General features: G+C 43.1%; 1 protein-coding gene and 1 pseudogene across 1 annotated transcript in view; one reads left to right on the forward strand and one right to left on the reverse strand.

Annotated features, from left to right (window-relative positions):
• Positions 1 to 21,490, forward strand: part of CUBN (cubilin) — a 1,372,460-nt gene that overhangs the window by 929,723 nt on the left and 421,247 nt on the right. The window contains exon 48 of the mRNA XM_086941783.1: positions 5,114 to 5,295. Within this exon, the coding sequence (XP_086797909.1) occupies positions 5,114 to 5,295 (182 nt within the window). The remainder of the gene's footprint in view (positions 1 to 5,113; positions 5,296 to 21,490) is intronic.
• LOC147688879 (rab-3A-interacting protein pseudogene) lies at positions 14,518 to 15,408 on the reverse strand (annotated as a pseudogene).

The raw sequence follows: 21,490 nt of genomic DNA on the forward strand, positions 1-21,490 counted from the left end.
ATTTGGCATTATAGGATCAACTTTTAACAATAATGCCAACCTACCATTGCAAATATACTTGGCCGGACTCCAAATTACCTGAAGTTCCAGGCTATTCGGAATTTGTGCAACTGTCAAGCTTTTCTGAATTTCGAGATCCAAGTTTAATAGGCCAGGGAAGCAAGAATTTACATTTGTAATTAATCCCAGAGTGCTGAAGTGTGGGAGGGCTGAGAGGGCTGAGGCCTCTGCATGGCGGTGTGTGAGAACATGGATTGTAAATGTGGGGTGAATGGTAGTCCACCACAGGTAAATAATATCACTAACTTTGTTAGGTTCAGTAAAGATGTCAGTAATTTATTAGCCTAAGAAAATGTGTAAAGCATTTAGAAGTACCAAAACAGGTAAAAAGTCCTACTCAAATTTTTTAAAATAGAGATATGAATGTTTAATGTTCTAAATAAAAATAGTGCCAAAAAACACAAATCGCCAACCTCAGGTATTGGGCCACCCTAGACCGGGTCAGTGACAAAAGCTAAGGCCAACCTCATTGGATTGCAAGTCAGATACAGTGGGCAAGCCAGTAAGTTAAGGCTGACCAGCAATGTGATGTTGATTGTCGAGTTGTCCATGCAAAAAGTTGGCAAAAAGCTTCTAAGTCCCACTTTCCTGCATCTGTAGACAAGGGGAGTGTATTTTAACACCAGTCAAGCGCTCAGGACGTAGGGTGCACTACTCTGAGGTTGGGACTCATTCCAACAAAAGCTAACAATATTGTCATGGGCAGGTCCAGCTGAAATGGGCCAGCTTGGCTCTTTCAGGAAAGTGGGCTTCTTCCAGGTTTTGTGTCACTTTTGCTTAGCAGGAAGTCAGAGCCAGACAACTGACCCCTGAAGTCCACCTTGTGGGTCTGGCTACAAGTGTGAACAGGTCCAGGCCTTAGGGTTCTGCTCACATCTTAACAGCAAGTGCAGTCCTTCTTCTGTCCTGCACAGCAATGATCTGAAGAGGGTGCCCAGTGGCGCCACATTTATGGCTGGTACTAGGTTGTGTGTGTGTGTGGGGGGGGGTGGGGGCGGGGGGGGGGGGGTTGACTCCTGGCCCCTCCCTACCCAATAGGGAAAAAGTGTCCATTGGTAACCCTGCCCATTTGTGCAGTCGTTCCTGTGTGCCCTACTGCAAATAATTCCACAGTGCCTCTCTCTACCTAAATCAAACATGGTAGAACCTTTCTTCCCTGTACAGAGACCATATGCCCACCCTAGAGATGTGGCTAGGAAAGTAAGCAACCCCCCCTCTTCGGTCAACAAACCGGTACTGAGGGAAGCTCCTTTTCCACTGGGATTGGTGCCTGGCACAGATGTTAAATACATTTGCCTCTAGGCCTCTTTGAATTAATTAAGTTCTTTGGCTCTGGACATATGGTCATACTGTCTGAGGAACAGGGCATCTGCCCACACCCAAGGCCTTTATGCCAGCTCAGGTAGCAAGTTCACACATCATCAAAGAGCTATTGAACTCCTGGGTGACAGTTAAAAGTTCATGCAAATGACTTCTAACGGCTTTAGGCAGGCAAAAGGTGAATTTTTAAAAGTATGTTTTGTAAAATATTTAGCGAAAATCCTATTTTACCAATTAATTGGGTTTGTAATAAATAGTTTAGAAAGTCCAAGATGTAACTTTTTAGCTGGTTCCTAGGGTGAGATAACTTTATTAACTTTAATAATGTATCCACCTGGTTTCCTATGGAACAGGTAACCAAGCTACAGTGAAAAACATCTTTTTGAGACATGTCAATGTTAGGGCATGTTTCAGATTATGCTTTTATATGTCCTAATTCCAAGTACCAGGCACCCTGCTAATTTGGGCATTACGGGTTAATTTGGGGTGACATATTAATATTTAAAAGGTAGGTTTAGGCTTTTAAAAGGGTTTGTTTTGACAGGTCGAATTTGCAGTTTAAACCTGCCCTGCCAGGCTTGCAATAATGTTTTGCACTGTCACTCTAGTAGTGGTACCATGTGTGCAGAAGCCCACTGGTGACATTTAACTTACAGGCCATAGGTACACTTTGTACCATACACTAGAGACTAAATTAAATACGGCAATTAGGAGTATTGCAATACAACATGTTTTTCGGGGTCACTGCACCTACACTGGGCACTGGACAGCAGTGTCTAGACTTGTGTGTTGTCATGTCACCCTAATATGGCACAGCAGGAGGTGTCGGATAATTTGAAAATTACACCAATATTTTTCCTCACAAGCCATACATTGATGCCAAACAAAAAGTCATTGATTACCAGTTGTACTGTACTTTTGAGATGCAACTCTGCACCTCTAAACACTAGTTCTGTGTAGAAACCTGCCAGGAAACCTGGTAGTACTATGAAAATATAAGTTAAGTTGCACAGAATGGAAAAAGAACCATGCAGACCTGTTTTTATTCGTCAAATTACGTATGGAATTCCCAGTTCCATGGGATTTAATACTCCCATCTACCACCTACTCAGAGCATTTGCAAATTGCAGTGCGAATGGGACAGTGCAGGGGCAGAGAAGGGGTGTCAGTGGGAGAGCCTGGTATCAGCTGGCAAGGAAGAGCGTGCCTTGCTCCGAAGTGCCTTAGGGAAAGGTTGGACAGGAGCCTAAAGCAGTGGCCAGGCTGTCCTTGAAGTCCAGTTAGCATATGATTTTAGGCACACAGATTTATCTGATGGTACTTTTAACCAGATCCAGTATATTCCTGTTGCCTAACACCAACCATTTTCAATCAGGCAGAGCGGTATGACCGCAAAGCTCCCCTCCACCTACTCATAATTGGACGCATAGTGGTCGATTGCAAACAATCTACAAATCATAAAAATCAGTAATATTTTATCTATATATATATATAAAAACGAATGTATGTCTGTCTGTTTGTCCTTTATGCATTATTAGCAGCCCGTCCCGACCTTGGCCGGGAGCAACAGGCTTCCCCGACCCCCGCCCGCCCCGACATTGTCCAGCAGCCCGGGCCCCCACCCGGCCCGTCCCCCGCCTGCCCCGACCCCCGCCTGCCCCGACATGGGTCCCCTTACCTCAGCCGCCGCTCCTCCCACCTGTTCCCTGCTGATATGCTGCTTTAAATATGTCTGTTCTTCTTTGCATAGGTGTACAGCTGACCAATCCGTTCTACAGAGTGTACATTGGCTGGGAAAGCTTACATCATAGCTAATCTTTTTGGCCTAGAGGTGTGTTAATGATTGCTGTTTCACTATAAAAACACGGGATCATTCTCTTTTCTCCTGCAGCCCGGGCCCCTGCCCAGCACGTCCCCCGCCTGCCCCGACATGGGTCCCCTTACCTCAGCCACCGCTCCTCCCGCCTGTCCGCTGTTCGCACCGCCGCTGGCCTGTCCGCTGCTCCTCACGTCACTGCTCCTCCCCCGCGCCATGCCCGCTGCTCCCTTACCTCAGCCGCCGCTTCTCCAGCCTGTCCGCTGCTCGCACCGCCGCTGGCCTGTCCGCTGCTCCTCACGTCACCGCTCCACCCCCCGCCATGTCCGCTGCTCCTCGTCGCGCTCCTGGACGCATCTCCTTCCCGCGCTCCTGACGTGAGTACGCACGTCGCGGCCGGCGCTACTTCGGAGGGACTACTTTTTTTTTTACTGTAAATTTTTTAAATAACGTTTTTTTTTTATTTATATAGCATATAACCATCTACACACCCTGACGATTCCAACGGTGTATCGAGTGTGTGGATTGGCGCTGTGGTTCCCGAGTTTACCCGCCTCAAAGGCTGAAAGTTCTTCCTTTATTATAGTAGTATAGACTACACCATTCATCCGATCGGCATGAAACTTTGGGAAGTTGTTGAGTACACTCCCGCGAAGGTTTCTGGCAAAAAAAAAAAATGTGTTAAATATCGGCCCCCCGGCCCCAGGGCCCTCAAAATCTTTCCAATACTGAACGTTTACAGTTTCCGGTGCGACTCGCTTTTGCAATGACAAAGCACAAGGACAATCGCTGCAAGTGTGTGGACTAGATTTGGAGAATCCGTGCTTCTCACATGGACAACTGTATGTGGCCAGCTCACGTGCCGGAAAACCTTCTGATTTATTTGTGTGCACACCAGACGGAAAAACAAAAAATACTGTGTATCCACAAGCACAGAAATAAAACAACACTTTAAAATGTTTTCCATATTAAAATGAATAAGTTTCAATAAAAATGACACAATGTAAATTGAATGTTATCATAACAAGTTTTCTTAAATTTCCTTTCTTCTGAGATCGCAGCAGCGCGCGACGGGTAAGCTAGTGTTTAATAAAGGTTGCCAAACTTTTCAGAAAGTCGAAATAATATGAATAGGTCGAAATTCTGCCAGGAATTTGTGAGATAGACAGCTATAGTACAGTCTTAAAAACTAATAATACCTGATATATATAAATTTAAATGAGTCATGCAACATACCTTGACTTATCAATACAGTACCCTAGGAATAGATGGAGAATAACATGCATAGTTATCAAGGGTCACATTTTAACGACATGGTAAAAATCTTTGCTGTGCAGACAGAAAACAATGGTGGGTGATCAGTACATATGAACCCACACCTACGAACTAATGCAAGGATTCAGTATCTAAAATTATCTCAAAGGAAATAGTGAAAGCAAAAGCAGAAAAAGTAGATGGCCATTGTAAAAACTGGACATAAAGGTCTTTGGGCCAGAATAACTGCAGGCATATCCCAAGAAACAACATGAGCTGTCATGGCCACTTTTATAAATCAGTTAGAGCTCTATGAATTATTTGGAAAGTTTTTTTTAGCAGGAAAGGGGGAGATGGTGAAAAGCAAACATCTGGGAGGAAGTCCCAGGGAAGGAGCAGTAATGTGTACCTTCAGAGATGAGCAAAATTTACAAAATGATTTGCGAGGAATTCTTACTAGCTGATTGGCTTGGGGATGCTATGAGTTTATTTCTTCGTTATCTTGCATGCATAATGTTTATTCTGGACCTGCCTCGAATGTGGGGGTAGAAAATTGACATGAAATAGCGTGGTACAGAGGTTATACGGCCTGAGCATTCAGAGGTAAGTGTCAAATGTGTTGTCATCGTGTGGTGATATTTCCTATTGTTTGGCCCTTTGCAGAGTGCGGTGGTGATTTAAATGGAGAAACAGAGACCATCAGCTCTCCAAACTACCCTAACCTTTACCCCCACAACCGTGTATGTGAATGGAGGATTACCGTTCCGGTGGGGCGGAGAGTCACACTAACAATTAGTGATATGAGAATCCAGGATGAACAGAGCTGTAACCACGATTATGTGGAGGTAAGTGACTAATTAGTGCTTAATTTGTAAAGAAATGAATAAGTGCAGGTGACCGAAGGTTTTATCATGGAGCTGCCCAATGTCAGTGTTGCAAAATACAAGACAGCTAATGTGTGATTCCCAGGTAGTTTCGCCACAACATTAGACTGTATTGCTCCTTTATTAAAAAAAAAAAAAAAAAAAGCAAAGGCAGGAATCCTAGGTCTCTTCTGCTATGTGAGGGCCCTGTCAGGGGCGGCTCCAGGCTCATGGCGGCCCTGGGCAGGGAGTGTAGGTAGGGGGCCCTGGAAAAGGAGGTCAGGGCAGGGCGGAGCACGGAGGCCAGTGAAGAGTGGGAGGGGGTCAGGTTGTTTGGAAGTGGAACAGAGCAGGAGGCCGCCAAAACCCTGCCAGGGGCCGCCACGCAAATATGTATCCATCCTCAGAGGATTATTATATTAAGGATATATATTGGCATGGTGGCCCCTGGGGTTTGGTGGCCCTGTGCAGGTGCACAGCTTGCACATGCCTAAGGCCGCCACTGGCCCTGCTACAAACCTATGGGGTACGTATTTATCAATTTCCGTCACGGACTTGGAGGCACTGGCATTTTGGGAAAACAACCTACCACACGCTGCTTTGAAGTCAGCCTTAAAAAACACTATTCTTACTCCTTAGCAGGTCCACTGACATTTTCAGATTTGGCAATAATATGAGCTTGCATTATCATGCACAGCGATATTTATTGGAGCCGTTGTGTAAAACAGCCAGACAGTCCATCGCTCACCTGCGGTGCTTATTTTTACTTCCAATAAAGGAACTTAGGCTGGCCAGCCTGGCATAACCAACAGTTCCAGAACTGAAGGTGCAGGCTGTGTGACTATGAGCAAGAATCACTTGCACGCATTACTTGTTGTTGTCCAGGCATGGACAGAGGGAGGTAAGTTTAACTACAGCTGATCTTTCTTAAAAACGACATCAGACTTTGTAAGGAATGACTGAAGCATTGCCTTAACTCTCAGAATATACTCGACCTGATAAATTCTTTATTAAAGTTGCAAGGAAACGTAACTCCCTTTGTCTATAATTCGCATGCGTACACTTTGTCATCTCTGTATTTACAAGGCCCATCTGGTCATGATATAGGGTTACACCCCAGCATCAGCTTTGGGAGCGTCTGTTGAATAATTATTGAGAGTGTCTGCAATCTTAAACTACATTTTATGTACTGGATTTTAAATGGTATTACCATTTTATTCACAGCTGATTGAATACAATTGTATCATGATTGCATTTTATGTGTATTTTATGTAAGATTTTAATTAATCAAACAAAATAAATTTGTAAATTAGGATGAGTATGATATACTTGTGCTCACCCTCTGGTAGCTTGGCACTGAGCAGTCAGGCTTATTCTAAAGGCTAGAGTGTAAAGAATTAGCACAACACCCTCCTCACTGTGTACGCTACAGAAAGACTCCACACCATATGTATAAAAACACTTGTCTTTCAATAAAATTAAAGCAGGGATCTTCTTCATCTCAAAATAATCTAAGGCTTCTACTAAAAAATGAGTGTTCGTTGCAAGTTGGCGGCTTGCGATGAATCCATTCTGATCTGGATGTGTAAGATCCGCAGCAGCCATGGAATTAAATCGCAAGGAAAGCAGTTTTGTTGTAATCTTATAATCAGTATTGAGTAAGGTAATGGGCCTATATGAATTGGGGTCTTACGGTCTTTGCCTTTTTTAGGAAAGCTAACCACCGAGCCTTCCGTAAACGAGTTAGGAACTTGGCCCCCCTTTAACATAGAATTTAACAACTGAAGTAGTAAGTCCGAAAGGGAGTCATAGAAAACCTTAAAAAATTCGGCTGGCAGGCCATCCGGCCCACAAGCCTTGCCCATTGGTAAGTTTTTAACTACTAGTTCCAACTCAACGTTAATGAAAGGGGCTGACATTCCTTCCTGATCCTCTTGTGCAAGAGATGGTATTTCGTATTTATTTAGAAAGGTCCTAAGTTTAACTGCATCTATATCTTGGTGTTGAGTATATATCTTTTGATAATGTGACAACATTATATTACCTATTGCAGCAGTTTGTGAGGTCTCTGTGTGTGTAATCGGGCATTTTAACAGATGAATCTTATTCGCAGCCGCTTGTTCTTTAGCCTGCCAAGCCAAAAGTTTACCTGTGAAATTACTTTCCTCATATATCTTCTGAGATTGTTTTAGAAATTGTTCCTCACTCTGTTTATAAAAGTTTGTACTGAGTTCACGTTTTGCTTCATTTAACTTGTTTTTCACTGTATTTGAGAGATCAGATTGACGTAATAGTGTTAAGGTAGCGATTCTATGATACAGTTGATCTCTTGCTAGCTTGACAGCTCGCCATTCTAAAGCATCCTTACTAATTATAATGCCGCGAATGAAAGCTTTCAGTGAATCCCACACAATATGCAGAGGGGCAGTATCTAGGTTACGTGTAATAAAGTCTGAGATCTCCACTTTTAATGTTTTAATCCACTGCTCATCCTGTAAATATGTCTTATTGAATATCCATCTTTTAGGAGTTTTTTCAACTTCTCCAGCCCCAAATTCAGTCACTAACATAGCATGATCTGAGAACCCATTGTGCATCAACTTTTGACAGGAAAACTCTAATTCCGTGGATGCTAAAAAGAAATCAATTCGAGATGAGGATTTATGTCTCCCTGACCAAAAGGTGAACTCTTTTTTTTGAGGATTATCTAAGCGCCAAGGATCACAGAGATCTAGTGTAACTATATTTTGGCTTATAGATCTTCGTGATTTAGGTTTAAGTTGTTTTTTAGTGAGCACAGTTGAATCCAATTTTACATCCATCAGAATATTGAAGTCTCCTCCAATCACAATATCCCCCCTAATCATGTAAAGTGATTGAAATAAGTCATCATACTTCTGACTCGAGTCATCCACTGGGGCATAAAAAGAAACAAAAGTAATAGGCTTACATCTGCCACTCACCACGCATGTCACTCAACACCATTGTCCCTCCCTATCTTCTTCAGTTTGAAGAATCTCAGTATCCATATTACGATTTAGAAAAATAGCCACCCCTCGAAGAGATTCTGAAGCACATGAAAACCCTCGATACAATGCCCAAGTTTTGAACATGGAAAAATTCTCGATTTTTGTATCAGGAATATGGGTTTCTTGCAACATAACAATAGATGGATTCTCCGTTCTAATCCAGGACTCAATAGCACGCATTTTTTTTTATTATTCAGTCCGTTAACATTAAACGAAATTATCTTTAAACCTCTAGTAGTCATTGTAAAGAAAGTACTTCATACTTTTTAGGATAAATAATTCCTTCATTATCACCCTTAAGCCACTCTTCCAAAAACTTCCGACCTCACCCAAAGAAACTTCAATATTTTCATTTTTTCTCCCCCCCCCCTTACCCTTACCTTGTGGCCCTGCTCTCTCCCTGCCTCTTCTTTCCACGCTGGCCACCCGGTACTAACCCCTATCTTGGAGGTGCCTTGTAGTTGCACCTCTTACCCCGTGATATCCTTATTCCTCCCTACCCCTCCATCCCCCCTAACCATGTAAACACATAGGAGAACACACAATTTACGCTGAAAAGCTGATGTTTAAGCTTATATCATATTAACCCTGTGATATCTTATCCAAAAGTCCCCTTGCTTCATCCACCTCCGTGAACATATAGAATTTGCCCTTTACCAACACTTTCAGTTTAGATTGCTGTGCAATCATTGCTTGCGCGCCTTTATCTTTAAACAGCTGCAGTATCTTGACAAATTCTTTCCTACGTCTTGCAGCAGCGGCTGACATATCTGAGAAAATCCTACATTTAGTAGTGGGATTCACCACAAATTGTCTTTGCTTAAATGCCACAGAAAGAATAGTCTCTTTAACGCGCACATCAGCAAAGTTCACTAGAATAGTTCGGGGATACGTAGAGTTGAGGGGCTGATGAGTTGGAACTCTATGTGCACGAGTAATAGTCAAATCTCCTTTAAACTCGGGAATGACCTCATGAAGAAAGAATGAAGTAAGCCACTGTTTCATGTCAGACCCCTCAATATTCTCTGGAACCCCTACAATTCTCAGATTTGACCTTCTATTATAATTTTCCAAATCGTCGAGTTTGGATTCCAGAGCTTTAGAAATTTTTGATACACTTGTGGTGACCTTCTTTACTTCTGCTAGATTCCCTTCTAGCCCCGTAATTCTGGTTTCTGCCTCTTGAAGACGAGCAGGAAATAAGGTCATTAAATCTTCCATTTTGTCTAACCGTTGATTAATCACTATGAGTTCCGCTTTCTGAGATTGCTTCATCTCTCTTACTTCACTTAAAATCAGATTAAGCATATCTTTTACTGATATCTGAAAGTCACCTGTGGCGTCCGATTCAATCTCAGAAGATTCTTGTACATTAGGAACATCCGCAGAGCACAAGTTTGGTTGAGCCAGGGCCAAGCTGGGTTGCGGGCTAGCTGCTGCCACATGTTCGGTAGAGATTAAAGAACCGATTGGGTCCATCATCAATTCTGCGTTTAGTGCTGCAGAGGTACTATTGGCAGATGCCATAGATTTCTTTTCAAATAAGGGAAACTGTTTAGTGATTTTCACAGTTTTTGGCTCTCCAAAGGTTTTTGTTTCTTTCAAATTTTGCAAGTCTTTCAACTTGGGGTCCTTGATAGAAGATATCGCATCCTTCGGTTCTGGACCTACAGTCCCCGACTTGTCCGCTGAATTACCCGACTCCATATCCGAGGTGGGTGCTTCCAGAACTAACATACCACCTGGCCTCTCAGCACAGATCAGCGGGGCATGAATGGATATAATTTCCGGAGACTCCTCTTCCCCCTCACCAGAGTTCTCTGAGTTCTCCACAGAAGAGGGCCCTTTATCCCCTACTAGACCAGCAGATTTAACCGCATCCTCGCCGTCTTTAATTTGTTGGCGGCGCGCTCTCGCTTTGGCACGGGCTGTTAGCTGTTTCCCCATTTCAATTTGCCAAGGGCTCAAGCAGCTCTACAAGTCTGTACTCCAAGTTAATCCTATCCACACTGCGGTCGAAGCTTTAGCTTATGCCCAGTTGCGATGGTGGGGTATCCTCTGCTGAGGTCAGGGAGTCAGGGGTCAGGGATTTTTATACGCTTTAAATTACTTTGCCCTATAGAGAGTAGTTGACCAGTCTATCAAGCCTGCGAATAGGTTGCCTGCACAACGAGTAAACAATCAGCCTTAAGCCTTAAGGAAGCAACAACACCACAGCTCAGTAGTTCTGTTAATTGCCTACATTTGCATGAAATTCCAGAAGTGGCCCCCACTGACCTGCTTATCCGCCCGTATCATTAGGGTCTGAACCCGGTCAATCCAAACGTTTTTCAAAAACTTTATCCAACAAATGCCTAACAGCGTAGCATTTCACCAGTGTCCCGGAGTCCAAATTGCGTTAAGCAACAATTGCCGCCGTCAGTAATCCAGGACGCTGCAACAATGTTGCCGCCGTCAGTACTCCAGGACGCTGCAACAATGTTGCCGCCGTCAGCCGCCATCAGCCTCATGGAAGGGAGGAGGAGTCTCGGGACGGAACAGGACGTCCGAGCACTACGCGAGTGCGTGGAGCTCCAGCGTTTATTGCTTGATGCAGAAAAGGCTTTTGATTTGGTGGTTTGGAACACACTTTTTGTTATTTTGACACAATTTGGAATTCCTTCACAGATTATTAATTTAATTCAAAATTTGTACACGGGTGCTAAAGCTAAGATAATTATCAATTCGGCCTTAGTAGGCACAGTCTTAGTTCAGCGAGGGACTCGACAAGGCTGTCCTTTATCCCCCACTCTTTTTGCTTTTTTTATTGAGCCTTTAGCCATAGCAATTCGTAATTCTGTAGATATAGTCCCCCCTGTTCCTACTATGGCCAAAATTAAAATGTACGCAGACGATATCATGCTGCTAATCAGACCAGATATGAAATCTCAGGTCTGCGCCTTAAAACTTTTTGAGGAATTCGAAACCTTAGGTGGCTATAGGATTAATAAAAGAAAAACTGAAATTTTAGTGTGTGGAGGGAAGGATCTTATTGTCCCTCCAGAGTTAGTCGGATGTATCAATCCAAGGCCAAAAAGATATTTAGGGATTTTCTTTTCGGCTTCGGTCGCAGATTTATATATACTTAATTTTGAACCTCTTCTGCGGAAAATACATTTAATGTTTACTAGGTGGAGTCCTCTGCCATTATCAATCTTGGGCCGGGTGGCCCTGATTAAGATGTCCGTGCTTCCACTGTTTAATTTTTTGTTTGCAACTATTCCATGTTTTCTTCCCGCAGCCTTCTTTTCAAAGGTAGAATCTTTATTTTCTGGTTTCATCTGGGCAAAAAAAACAGCTAGACTAGCATTAAGTACTCTCAATACAGATACAAAACAAGGTGGGCTATCTCTACCGAATATTAAAGATTATTATAGTGCATATTTTGCACAATATCTAGAGCGCTTTAAGATTGGAGCGCAAAGACCTAGTTTATTTATTAATTTCTTCTTTGACCTTATTTGTCATGATAGCCAGACTCCCTTCTTTTTGCAAATTCCGAAATCTCCAAAATTAGTACGATATAAGATCATGAATTGGTTTTTTAAACGACGGGATGCTATCCTTAAAAGATATTCCCTTCCACGCTTCAACTCTAAAACTCCTCTGAAATATGTCTTCAAATACACAGAGACTAAAATAAGTTCAGATATTGTTATGCAATGGAATCATCGAGGTTTTAACAATTTATCAGATTTTATAAGGGATGGAGTTTGGATAAAGCCGTGCGAGATGCAACTATTAATTCAGGGGAATTATCTGCTAATAGGTTCTTATATTCTGATTTATAAAATGCTGGAACGGCTGGACCCAGGAAATCTTAGTTTACAGATTCAGCTATGGGAAGATTTGTTTGTGGTCATAAGGTCCAAGAAACCAGGGGAATGGAAACGCTGTTTAGCTTTTCAGATTGAGATAGATGTCACCCCGAAAGCTATTAAAAATGGCAAGATCAAGAATATCATGTTCTCTCTGTAAATGTTTGGAAAACGTTAAATGAGTTAAACTTTAAAGTGCTACGGGGTGCTAATTGGAGAAGAATGTTATTTTTTAATAAATGGCTGCTATATTATAAACCAGCCGCTATCTCAAAAATGTACGTTAACACATCTGCCAATTGTTTTAGATGCCAGCACTTTTCCCCTGCTAATTGGTCTCAAACTATAGTTAACTGTCCTAAAATTGTACCCTTTTGGAATGAGTTATTTAAGTTTCTACAAACTGATTGTAAGATTCAGATTTTATACAATGAAAAGTTGATGCTATATGGGTATGATCTCGAACTGGAAATTGATGATCAAACCGTCAAATTGTTATATATTGTAATGGCTGTAGCAAGGTCGTTAATACTGCAAAATTGGAGATCAACTCAGGTCCCGTCGTTCCAAGCATGGTTGCAAAAGATAAGAAATGTTAGAAGAAGTGAATTTTTATATGCAAAACGGATAGGAGGGCTGAGGAAAATTGAAAAGACTTGGGATTCGTTTTTTGAGTAATTATGGATCTGTTTTTGCTTGGTAAAAAGTAGCCCTAGATTTTTATTTCTATTTTAATTTATTTTATTTTATTTTGTTTGTATTCTGCATGTAATGTTATTTTACCTATGCCTTGATCTTGATTTTGACATTGTATATAACTGTTCAGATTTTTAAGAACCAAAGAACTTCAATAAAAAATTGTAAAAAAAAACAAAAAAAAACACTTGTCTTTGTATTATACACACACACACTCACACACACACACTGACATCAAAACGAGATACACATTTTATATATATTCTACAGTTATATGCAATGTTCCAACTTCTCTATTGAAATCAAAACAAAACACACATTGGAGATGCAGTTTACAGTTATATGCAATTGTCAGACTTTCCCATTAGCAGAAAGGTTTAACAGTCACAGTTCTTTGACTATGCCTCCTGACCCAACCCCGCAGTCTTCAACAAACACCAGCAAACAAAACATGCTGCCCTGGATGGCACCCCATTGATTAGACAGTCAGAACTACCGAAAACGGAAAGAAACAGTTACTTATTTTCGTCCATCTGGATTAGGCCTCCATGCACCCGATGGCAACTGCACAACAGCTCACAATGACGACCAATGAGAAGGTCCAGCAATGAAATAACTTTGCACTACAGCAAAGACCATAAGCGACACTTGACTTGTTTTTCATGCCAAAAGTCTCCTCTTCACCAAGTCCTCCCTCACAAACAGAACACTTTGCTCCAGACTTAAGGAGGTAACTTTTCAATGAGACTAACCTGGTCCAGGTACCTAGTCCTCAATCTATTTCAGTCAGTCTAAATTTTGACTATGCTCCACTCTACTGCGACAGATGACCGTAAGCGGTGCTAGTGCTTTCAGGTACGACTTTTACCTAAAACTTTAAAATTGATTATCGCTGGTTCTGCTAATTGGATTTTTGTTGTTCTGGTCTAATTTTATTTATTAAAATGTACTTTATTTTTCTAAATTGGTTTGGGAATTTTCTTGTGCTGTGTTTTCACTTTATTTTTGTTTGTGTGCTTTATAAATAGTTTACACATTACCTCTAAGTTAACCCTGACTGTTTTTGTGCCAAGCTACCAGAGTGTTAATCACAGATGAATTTAGTTACTTTTCGGGTTCACCTTGAAAATGATTGTGTTTTCTGCTTGAGAAGAGTTCCAGGCCTCTCACCCAATAACACAATTTCTTGCACTTATTATTTTGTTTTAGGTTTGACACCATGGTTGTACCCAACACTTCTTTTTTATAGTCAGTTTCTCCTGACACAAAAATATTCTTTAGTGAGCTGGCAATACTAGCACAGTTAAAGAACTGAGGGCTACATGTACGACCACTTTCAAAGTTTATACTAACATTTATTTAATTAGATTGTTTCTCAGCAACCTTAATTTACATTTGAAGCACCTGTAAGTGCTTGTCACGGTTTAACAAGAGTTCTTAGGTAAGAGTCCTCAGCATAGGTCGGTTTCAAATAATCACAGTTCTTCTTAATGCAATTAGAGGAAAGGAAGGAAATAAAGGATTTTAGACCCGCTCCTTGGGAATAAATATAAATAAAAATTTATAAATTCATAAAAACTTGATCCTCAGTTACATTTGTACATATTTCTTCTTAACCATCATTAAAGTTCTTCTTTATTATATCCAAGTTTTGCCAGTGTCATTTCTTTTCTCAACTACATGACTTCCCAATACATCTGCTCAATATATTGCTGCTTCAGAAGTCCTTGTTGTATGGACCGAATGTATGTAAAGAAGCTGCATACAGATGTGATCATATCTGCAACATGAAGAAATGTAATAATAAATGCTTAAGTCTCCTAGCTTATTTCTGTGCTTACTGAACTTTGTTTGACTGCTTTGAGCACATTTCTTTGGTCCTCCGCATTCCACTACTGAAGCTTTCACAAATCGAGTAGGTTGCAAGCCAACTGGTTCAATGTGCAATGTATTGTTTTCCACCCCTTCAAGAACAGCTGAGGCCAACTCACTTTTAGAGAAGGCCAGGCATGGGCATATGTTTTCCTGACATATTCTGCTAAGAAAGGAGCACTGTCGGTCCATAGTGGGCTCTTCTTTGCGAGATTTGAATTCATTGTACAGAGATAAATCAGCCTCTTTACTGCCCTTCACAATTCGCTGCATTACACTGAGCTCCTGTTGAGACCCAACCATAGTGCTGCTGGTACTTTTATTCCTCACATGGCCTTTTTTAGAGGGCAACTTTACACCTGGTTGAATCTCTTTTGTAGGTGATGTTGGAGATGTAGACAATACTATGGTTTTCAGTGCAGGAACTTGAGCTTGAAGTACATCAATCTTTCCTTGTACTTCCTTCAACTGATTTCTGCTGTCGCTTGTTTAACATTTGCTTCTCGTACCATTTTGTGAGCTTCCCCAAACAAACTAGCTGTAATCTCTTCCAGCTCCTGTCCAAGTTGGTCCCGAACCTTCAAAAGTCTTTCACATTCTTCATCTTTTAACTTTAGCTCCTGCTGAGCTTTAGCAAGTTCTTCTTTGGGGTGTTCATATCCCTTCTCTCTCACTTCCAGTACAGAAGTGTCCTCATGTGAGACAGGCTACCTGTACTAAGTCCAAGGACATAATCGGGTGCATCCAAAGTATCGATAACTGTAGTTCCTTGCAAGAACTCTCGCTCTGCACGGTGGGTGTCCTTTCTGCTCTTGCATTTGGGTGAGCATGTCTGGTTTCCAGAGCCAGTTCCAGAAGAATCTACACAGTTGACCTGTTTTGGATATGAATACACTGGTTGTGTGGGGAGTTCGGATACATTCAGTGAGTTTGGCTAAACTGACAAGCAGTTGATACAGCTGTGGGGTCGGTAAACAACATTAGTCAAGGTAGTTTCTTCTTTGGTCCTGGCTGACACTGAAGTAATCAGGGTTCCCAAGGCCTACATGCTCCGTAGATAACCCACTTACACTCAAGAACTGTTGGCACGGAAACTGTAAAATTCAAAGAACAAGTTTATTAAGACCCCATGGGGTGGTGGTACACTCATACAGCACCCTTTGGTAATGCAAGAGGTATCACACCGAACATCGGTGTGACCCCGTCTTTTATACAGTTTTCAGGTAATAAAGATAGGCGGCACAAGAAGTTACAGGACATTATGTACATATATGGTCATGTTTTGGAACACAGCCAGCTTATTGGAGGGGGTACAAACTCCGCTGGTCAGTTTGGCGGCACATTCCTGAGGTGTGACTGGTCAGTGGGGACTGCGCATGTACGAGCTTGACCAGAACTAAAAATAGCCTGTTGCTGGGCAAACTGAAGTGGTCAGTAGTACGGACAACGGACTAAAGGGCACGCTAGCCACTAGGCCGCTTATGGTCTAAGATGGCCGCCGTACCATTCAAAAATGGCGTTTTCATGTATAGCCAAGTTAAGGAGGAAAAACGTGTAGTTTCAGCTAATCGCTAACGCGGCCATGCCAATTACGACAGACGACCCTTTTAGCGTTTAGCTGAAGCTACCTCATAGTGAACATAGTCAGGATGTTCATCCTCAATGTCTATTAACATTATTTGCGTCACTTCTTTATGAAGCATCATTTTGTCATGGGCAAGAGCTCGTCTTGATGGTACACAAGCTGATAGGCACATAGAACATAAAGCTGGGCCACATTGGATACATAAGCACACAAAGAACAGTACCCCTACAATGATACATAGAATCGTTAACAGTTTCCAGCCCCAAGCAGTAAGTATTGACCAGAACCATCCTGAAAGTGTCCAAGTTCCATTGCCCGGGTGTATTTCAGCTGCTATTTTATGCAGCTTTGATATGGCATCATAAACAGATGGTGAATTGTCAGGTATGTATACACAGCAGCTACTTCCGATAATTCTGCATGCCCCCCCCACGGTCAGCTAGAACTACATCCAACACCATCCTATTTTGGAGCGTAACGATCCTAGAAATCTGGAGTTCCTCAGTAATATTCCCAAGTGCAATGGCAGTGTCATTTGCTACAGCCTCAACAACACGTGTCAATCGTCTTATTTTCCGACTGTTCAACGCGGCCCCCACAAAGGAAAACAGTCCCAAATTGAAGTCCACATACTGCTGCAAGGCAGTATCAGTCTGGTCGATGTCATCCAGAACAACAGTCCGCTTGACTCTATTCAGGACAAAATCATGATACAGGACATAATCATTATGATACATCGGTGGGGCAATGAATACAGGAGGTAGCACAAACGATACATAACACGTGCCTAACCATCCCAATGGAAGCTGATGATAACCTTTCATTCCACAGATAAAATACGTGTTTCGAGATGCTACAAACGAGATGCCATTCTGGCTATCAAAAGTAAGTGTGGTTTTGCATTCACTTTTCCCTACCGGAATCGAACCTTTATTTCTTATACACAAATCGGCTTCAGTAGCAATAACATTAATGACATGTGAGCTGGATACATTGATATTTCGTTGATTGCTGTACACACGCGGGGCAGATATGTTATCGGGCCGGTACTCCTCCCATTCAAATCGAGTACCCTCAGCCCGTGGAAACCCATCCTTGTCATGGAAACATATTTTATTCAAACGAAAAAGCCCCCCCCCCCCCTTTCGTTGGCCATCTCAGAGTGAAGAGGAGGGTGTACCAGGCATTGCAGGATCCATTATGTGAGAACGGGAGTGGAATGAGTGGGGTGCCCCCTTTCTTCTGGTGCCCCGGCAACATCCCACACACCCAGCAATTGGAAGTATTAGTCATATTATGCGTGTGATGGAGAATCTGAATAAAACTATTGTTCAGATATGTTTGCCGATGCCGTTCTTCATGGTAGGGTAAGGTAAAGTGAAAATGTTCAGATGGAGCCGGGGTAGTCGGCAGCAAATGTTCACGTGCAGGTACCACAAGTTCAACTACCCAGGCTATTACAGCTATCACCACAATAGTCAAAACAAAGAGAATGGCACCTAATATTCGTTTATCTCGTGATACAGATGACGCCATAGTTCAGAAAAAGTTCTTACAAAGTCTCAAATAGTTCAAATTGTTCACAAAGTCTCAAATACACATGTGTGTATACCTAAAAAAGAAAAATACGGTGCTGAGCTCCGAGGTAGCCGTTGTTTTCTTCTCCGGGCCAAGACGGGTGTCGCTACACTGGACAGAACTGATCCCCCCCCCTTGGAATTCCCGGTCTCCGTTTCACAAACCCCAGAGCGGTAACCAACCAGTCACGAAAAAACCAAAAAAAATTCCTATCGGGGCCGCAGATTGTAACGCTCCCGTCCGGCAACAGCGTGGTCCGGGAAGGCTCCCTCAACTTCGGCCGACGTCACAGCTGGGCTCTTTTCTTTCTCCAGAATCTCTTTGTAGTCGGTCAGCACAGCAGGATTCACCAGATTAGGAGAGACACGACGGCAATGTGTCGAGTGCACCCACCGCTTCCTGTTGGTCACTCGTACAGCGGTCTGGGTCGCCAGGAGGACCTGCTCGGGGCCCTTCCACCTCTGCTGCAAACTGCTCGCCCTCTCAAACGACCGAATCATTACATGGTCGCCGGGGCGAAGATCATGGCCCTCTCCAGTAGAGTTGTCAGGGAGCGCTTCTCGAACCTGTTGATGAATAGAAAGCATATCATTTGTTAATCGTGCCAAATAATCATTCATCATTATGCACGGCACATCATGTATCAATCGCGTCTTGGGCACCCCCCAGATATTCATAGGGCGACCAAACACCACCTCATATGGTGTGAGGCCAGTTCGTGAATGGGGTACTGATCTAAGAGAGAGCAGTGCTAGCGGCAAAGCATCAGGCCACTTCAATGACGTGGAGGCCACAATCTTGGCCAATTTGAGTTTTAACGTAGCATTGTACCGCTCAACCAGACCTGCCGACTGAGGGTGGAACACAGCGTGAAACTTCTGCTGAATCCCTAACCCCTTCAGTACATACTCCACAATCGTCCCAACAAAATGAGGCCCATTATCGCTCCACAAAAATTTGCAAACTCCAAAGCGAGGAAAGAATTCCTTAAGCAACACCTTAGCCGTTGTTAGGGCTGTATTGTCTTTCGTGGGGAAGGCCTCAACCCATTTGCTAAAGGCACATACCACCACTAGGACGTACTTCAGGTTGTTACAGCGCTCGAGTTGGATATAATCCATTTGGAGTACCTCAAATGGTGCAGAGGGTGGAACGAACCCTCCTTTCGGAGTATGGGTCCCCTTTCCAGGATTGTGTTGTAAACATACCAGGCAGGTCTGCACTACTCTCTTGGCAGTATTAGCAATCTCGGGATGTTCCCAGACTCGTGTTAACAGTCGAGTGATTGCAAGAGCTCCGACATGCGCCAACCCATGTGTCATCTGGACCATCGCCTGCAAGTAAGCTGCAGGCAATTTCCATTTCTCCATATCCTTGCTTCTCCAACAGCCCTCATCATCTAGTACCCCATCTGCTGCCCATGCCGCAAGTTCTGATTCAGTAGCTGATTTCTGAATATCCAAGATCTCTGCTCTAGCATCGCTCCATCGCTCAGCCTGTGATTGTGTCACATACATGGGGGAGTCAGTCCGAGACATAGCCGTTTGTCTCGCTATGCTGTCTGCGAAGGCATTTCCTTGGCCCACTTTATCGGTAATTTTTTTATGGGCGCTACATTTTATTATCGCTACTTTCTTTGGGCAAAGCAACGCGTTTAAGAGATCACGCACCAGTTCTCCATGCATGATATGTACTCCGTGAGAGGTCAAAAACCCACGCTCTCTCCAGAGTAGCCCAAAGTCATGTGCTACTCCGAAGGCGTACCGGCTGTCTGTGTATATGTTCACACATAGGCCAGCACTCAATTCGCAGGCTCTTGTTAAAGCTATCAGCTCTGCTGCCTGAGCCGATTTCTGTGGTATTCGTGCTGTTTCTACCACTGTCTTAAGTGTCGTGATCGCATAGGCTGCGGAAGTCGTACCATCTGGCAGCCTCAAACACGATCCATCAACCCACAGTTCCCCATCCACATCTGGAAGTGGCATATCCTGTAAGTCAACACGACCCTTTGTCTGTTCCTCGGTCAGGAAAACACAGTTGTGATGTTTTTCTTCCTGACCCTCCTCGACCGGATAGGGCAATAAAGTGGCAGGGTTCAGGGTAGCGTATCTTTTCAGTGTGATATGTGGCGCCAAAAGTGTAAGCTCATATCCTGTTAGCCGTGCACTCGTAAGATATTGGGTCTTTGTTTGATTTCACAGAGCATCTACTGCGTGGGGAACTAACACCAACAGTTTGTGTGATAACACTATTCCCTCACTCTGCCGTATGGCTACTGCTGTTGCTGCCACTGCTCGGAAACACCCAGGCAACCCTCGTGCTACAGGATCAAGAATGGCAGAGAAATACGCACATGGTCTCTGCTTATCCCCGTGTGCTTGCACTAACACTGACAACGCACACCCATCGTTCTCATGCACGTATAATGTAAAAAGTTTTGTGTAGTCTGGTGTACCTAACACGGGTGCAGAACAAAGGGCCTGTCTCAATTGTTCAAAAGCATTCTGACATTCATCTGTCCATTCAAGGGGCATTGGTGTAGCTTTGGACAGTAACGCTAGCAAAGGTTTTATAATGTGCGAAAACCCCATGATCCACTGTCTACAAAAGGACGTTAACCCTATGAAGGCACGTACATCTCTCTGTGTGCGGGGGACTGGTGTATCTAAAATTGCTTGAATTCGATCAGACGTTAATGCACGCCCCTCCTTAGACAAAATATGACCGAGGTAGGTCGCCTTGGGTCTACAGTATTGGAGCTTTTTCTTCGAAACCTTATGATTGTTCTGTGCCAGAAAAGAAAGCAACGCAATTGTACTTTCTTCACATTGAGCATAAGAGTCAGCAGCAAGCAGAAGGTCATCCACGTACTGGATGAGGGCAACACCAGTCTGTAACTCAAAGGAATCAAGCTGTCTTTTCAAAGCCTGACTGTAGATACTCGGGCTCTCAGTGTAACCTTGGGGAACACGACAAAATCTATACGATTTTTTATTTAACGTGAAGCCAAACAAATATCTGCTATCAGGATGGACAGGGATGGAAAAGAACGCGTTTTTCAAATCGATTACACTAAAGGTCGTGGCCGTTGGTGGCACCAATGTAAGCAAAGTCGTAATGTCAGACACCACCGGGTATTGGGGAATGACAATTTTGTTAATCTCTCTCAAGTCAATAATAAACCGATAGACTTTGTCGTCAGTATCCCTCTTAAGGATCGGAAGAATAGGGCTGTTACAAACATTATAAGGAACCTCCTCCACCACTCCTGCAGTGATCAAATCCTGAACAATGTGTGTCAAAGCAATTTCACCTTCTCTCGAAATCTTATACTGTGGTACTCGTGGTAGAGAAGCCCCCTCCTTAACGGTAATGCGAATAGGTGGAATACGCATCTCTCCCACATCCGTATCTGAGGTCGCCCATAACGTGTGCGGTAGAGAGGCCAAAGCTGGAATGTCTTATATAGTGCAAAACCTATCTGAGTCAGGATAATTGTCATTCAGGATAACCCGCACTCCCTCAGGGGCGCACTGTATGGTTGCTCGAAAATATTTAAG

This window comes from Lissotriton vulgaris, chromosome 10 (assembly GCF_964263255.1).
Source record: "Lissotriton vulgaris chromosome 10, aLisVul1.2, whole genome shotgun sequence".
Taxonomy (NCBI): Eukaryota; Metazoa; Chordata; class Amphibia; order Caudata; family Salamandridae; genus Lissotriton; species Lissotriton vulgaris.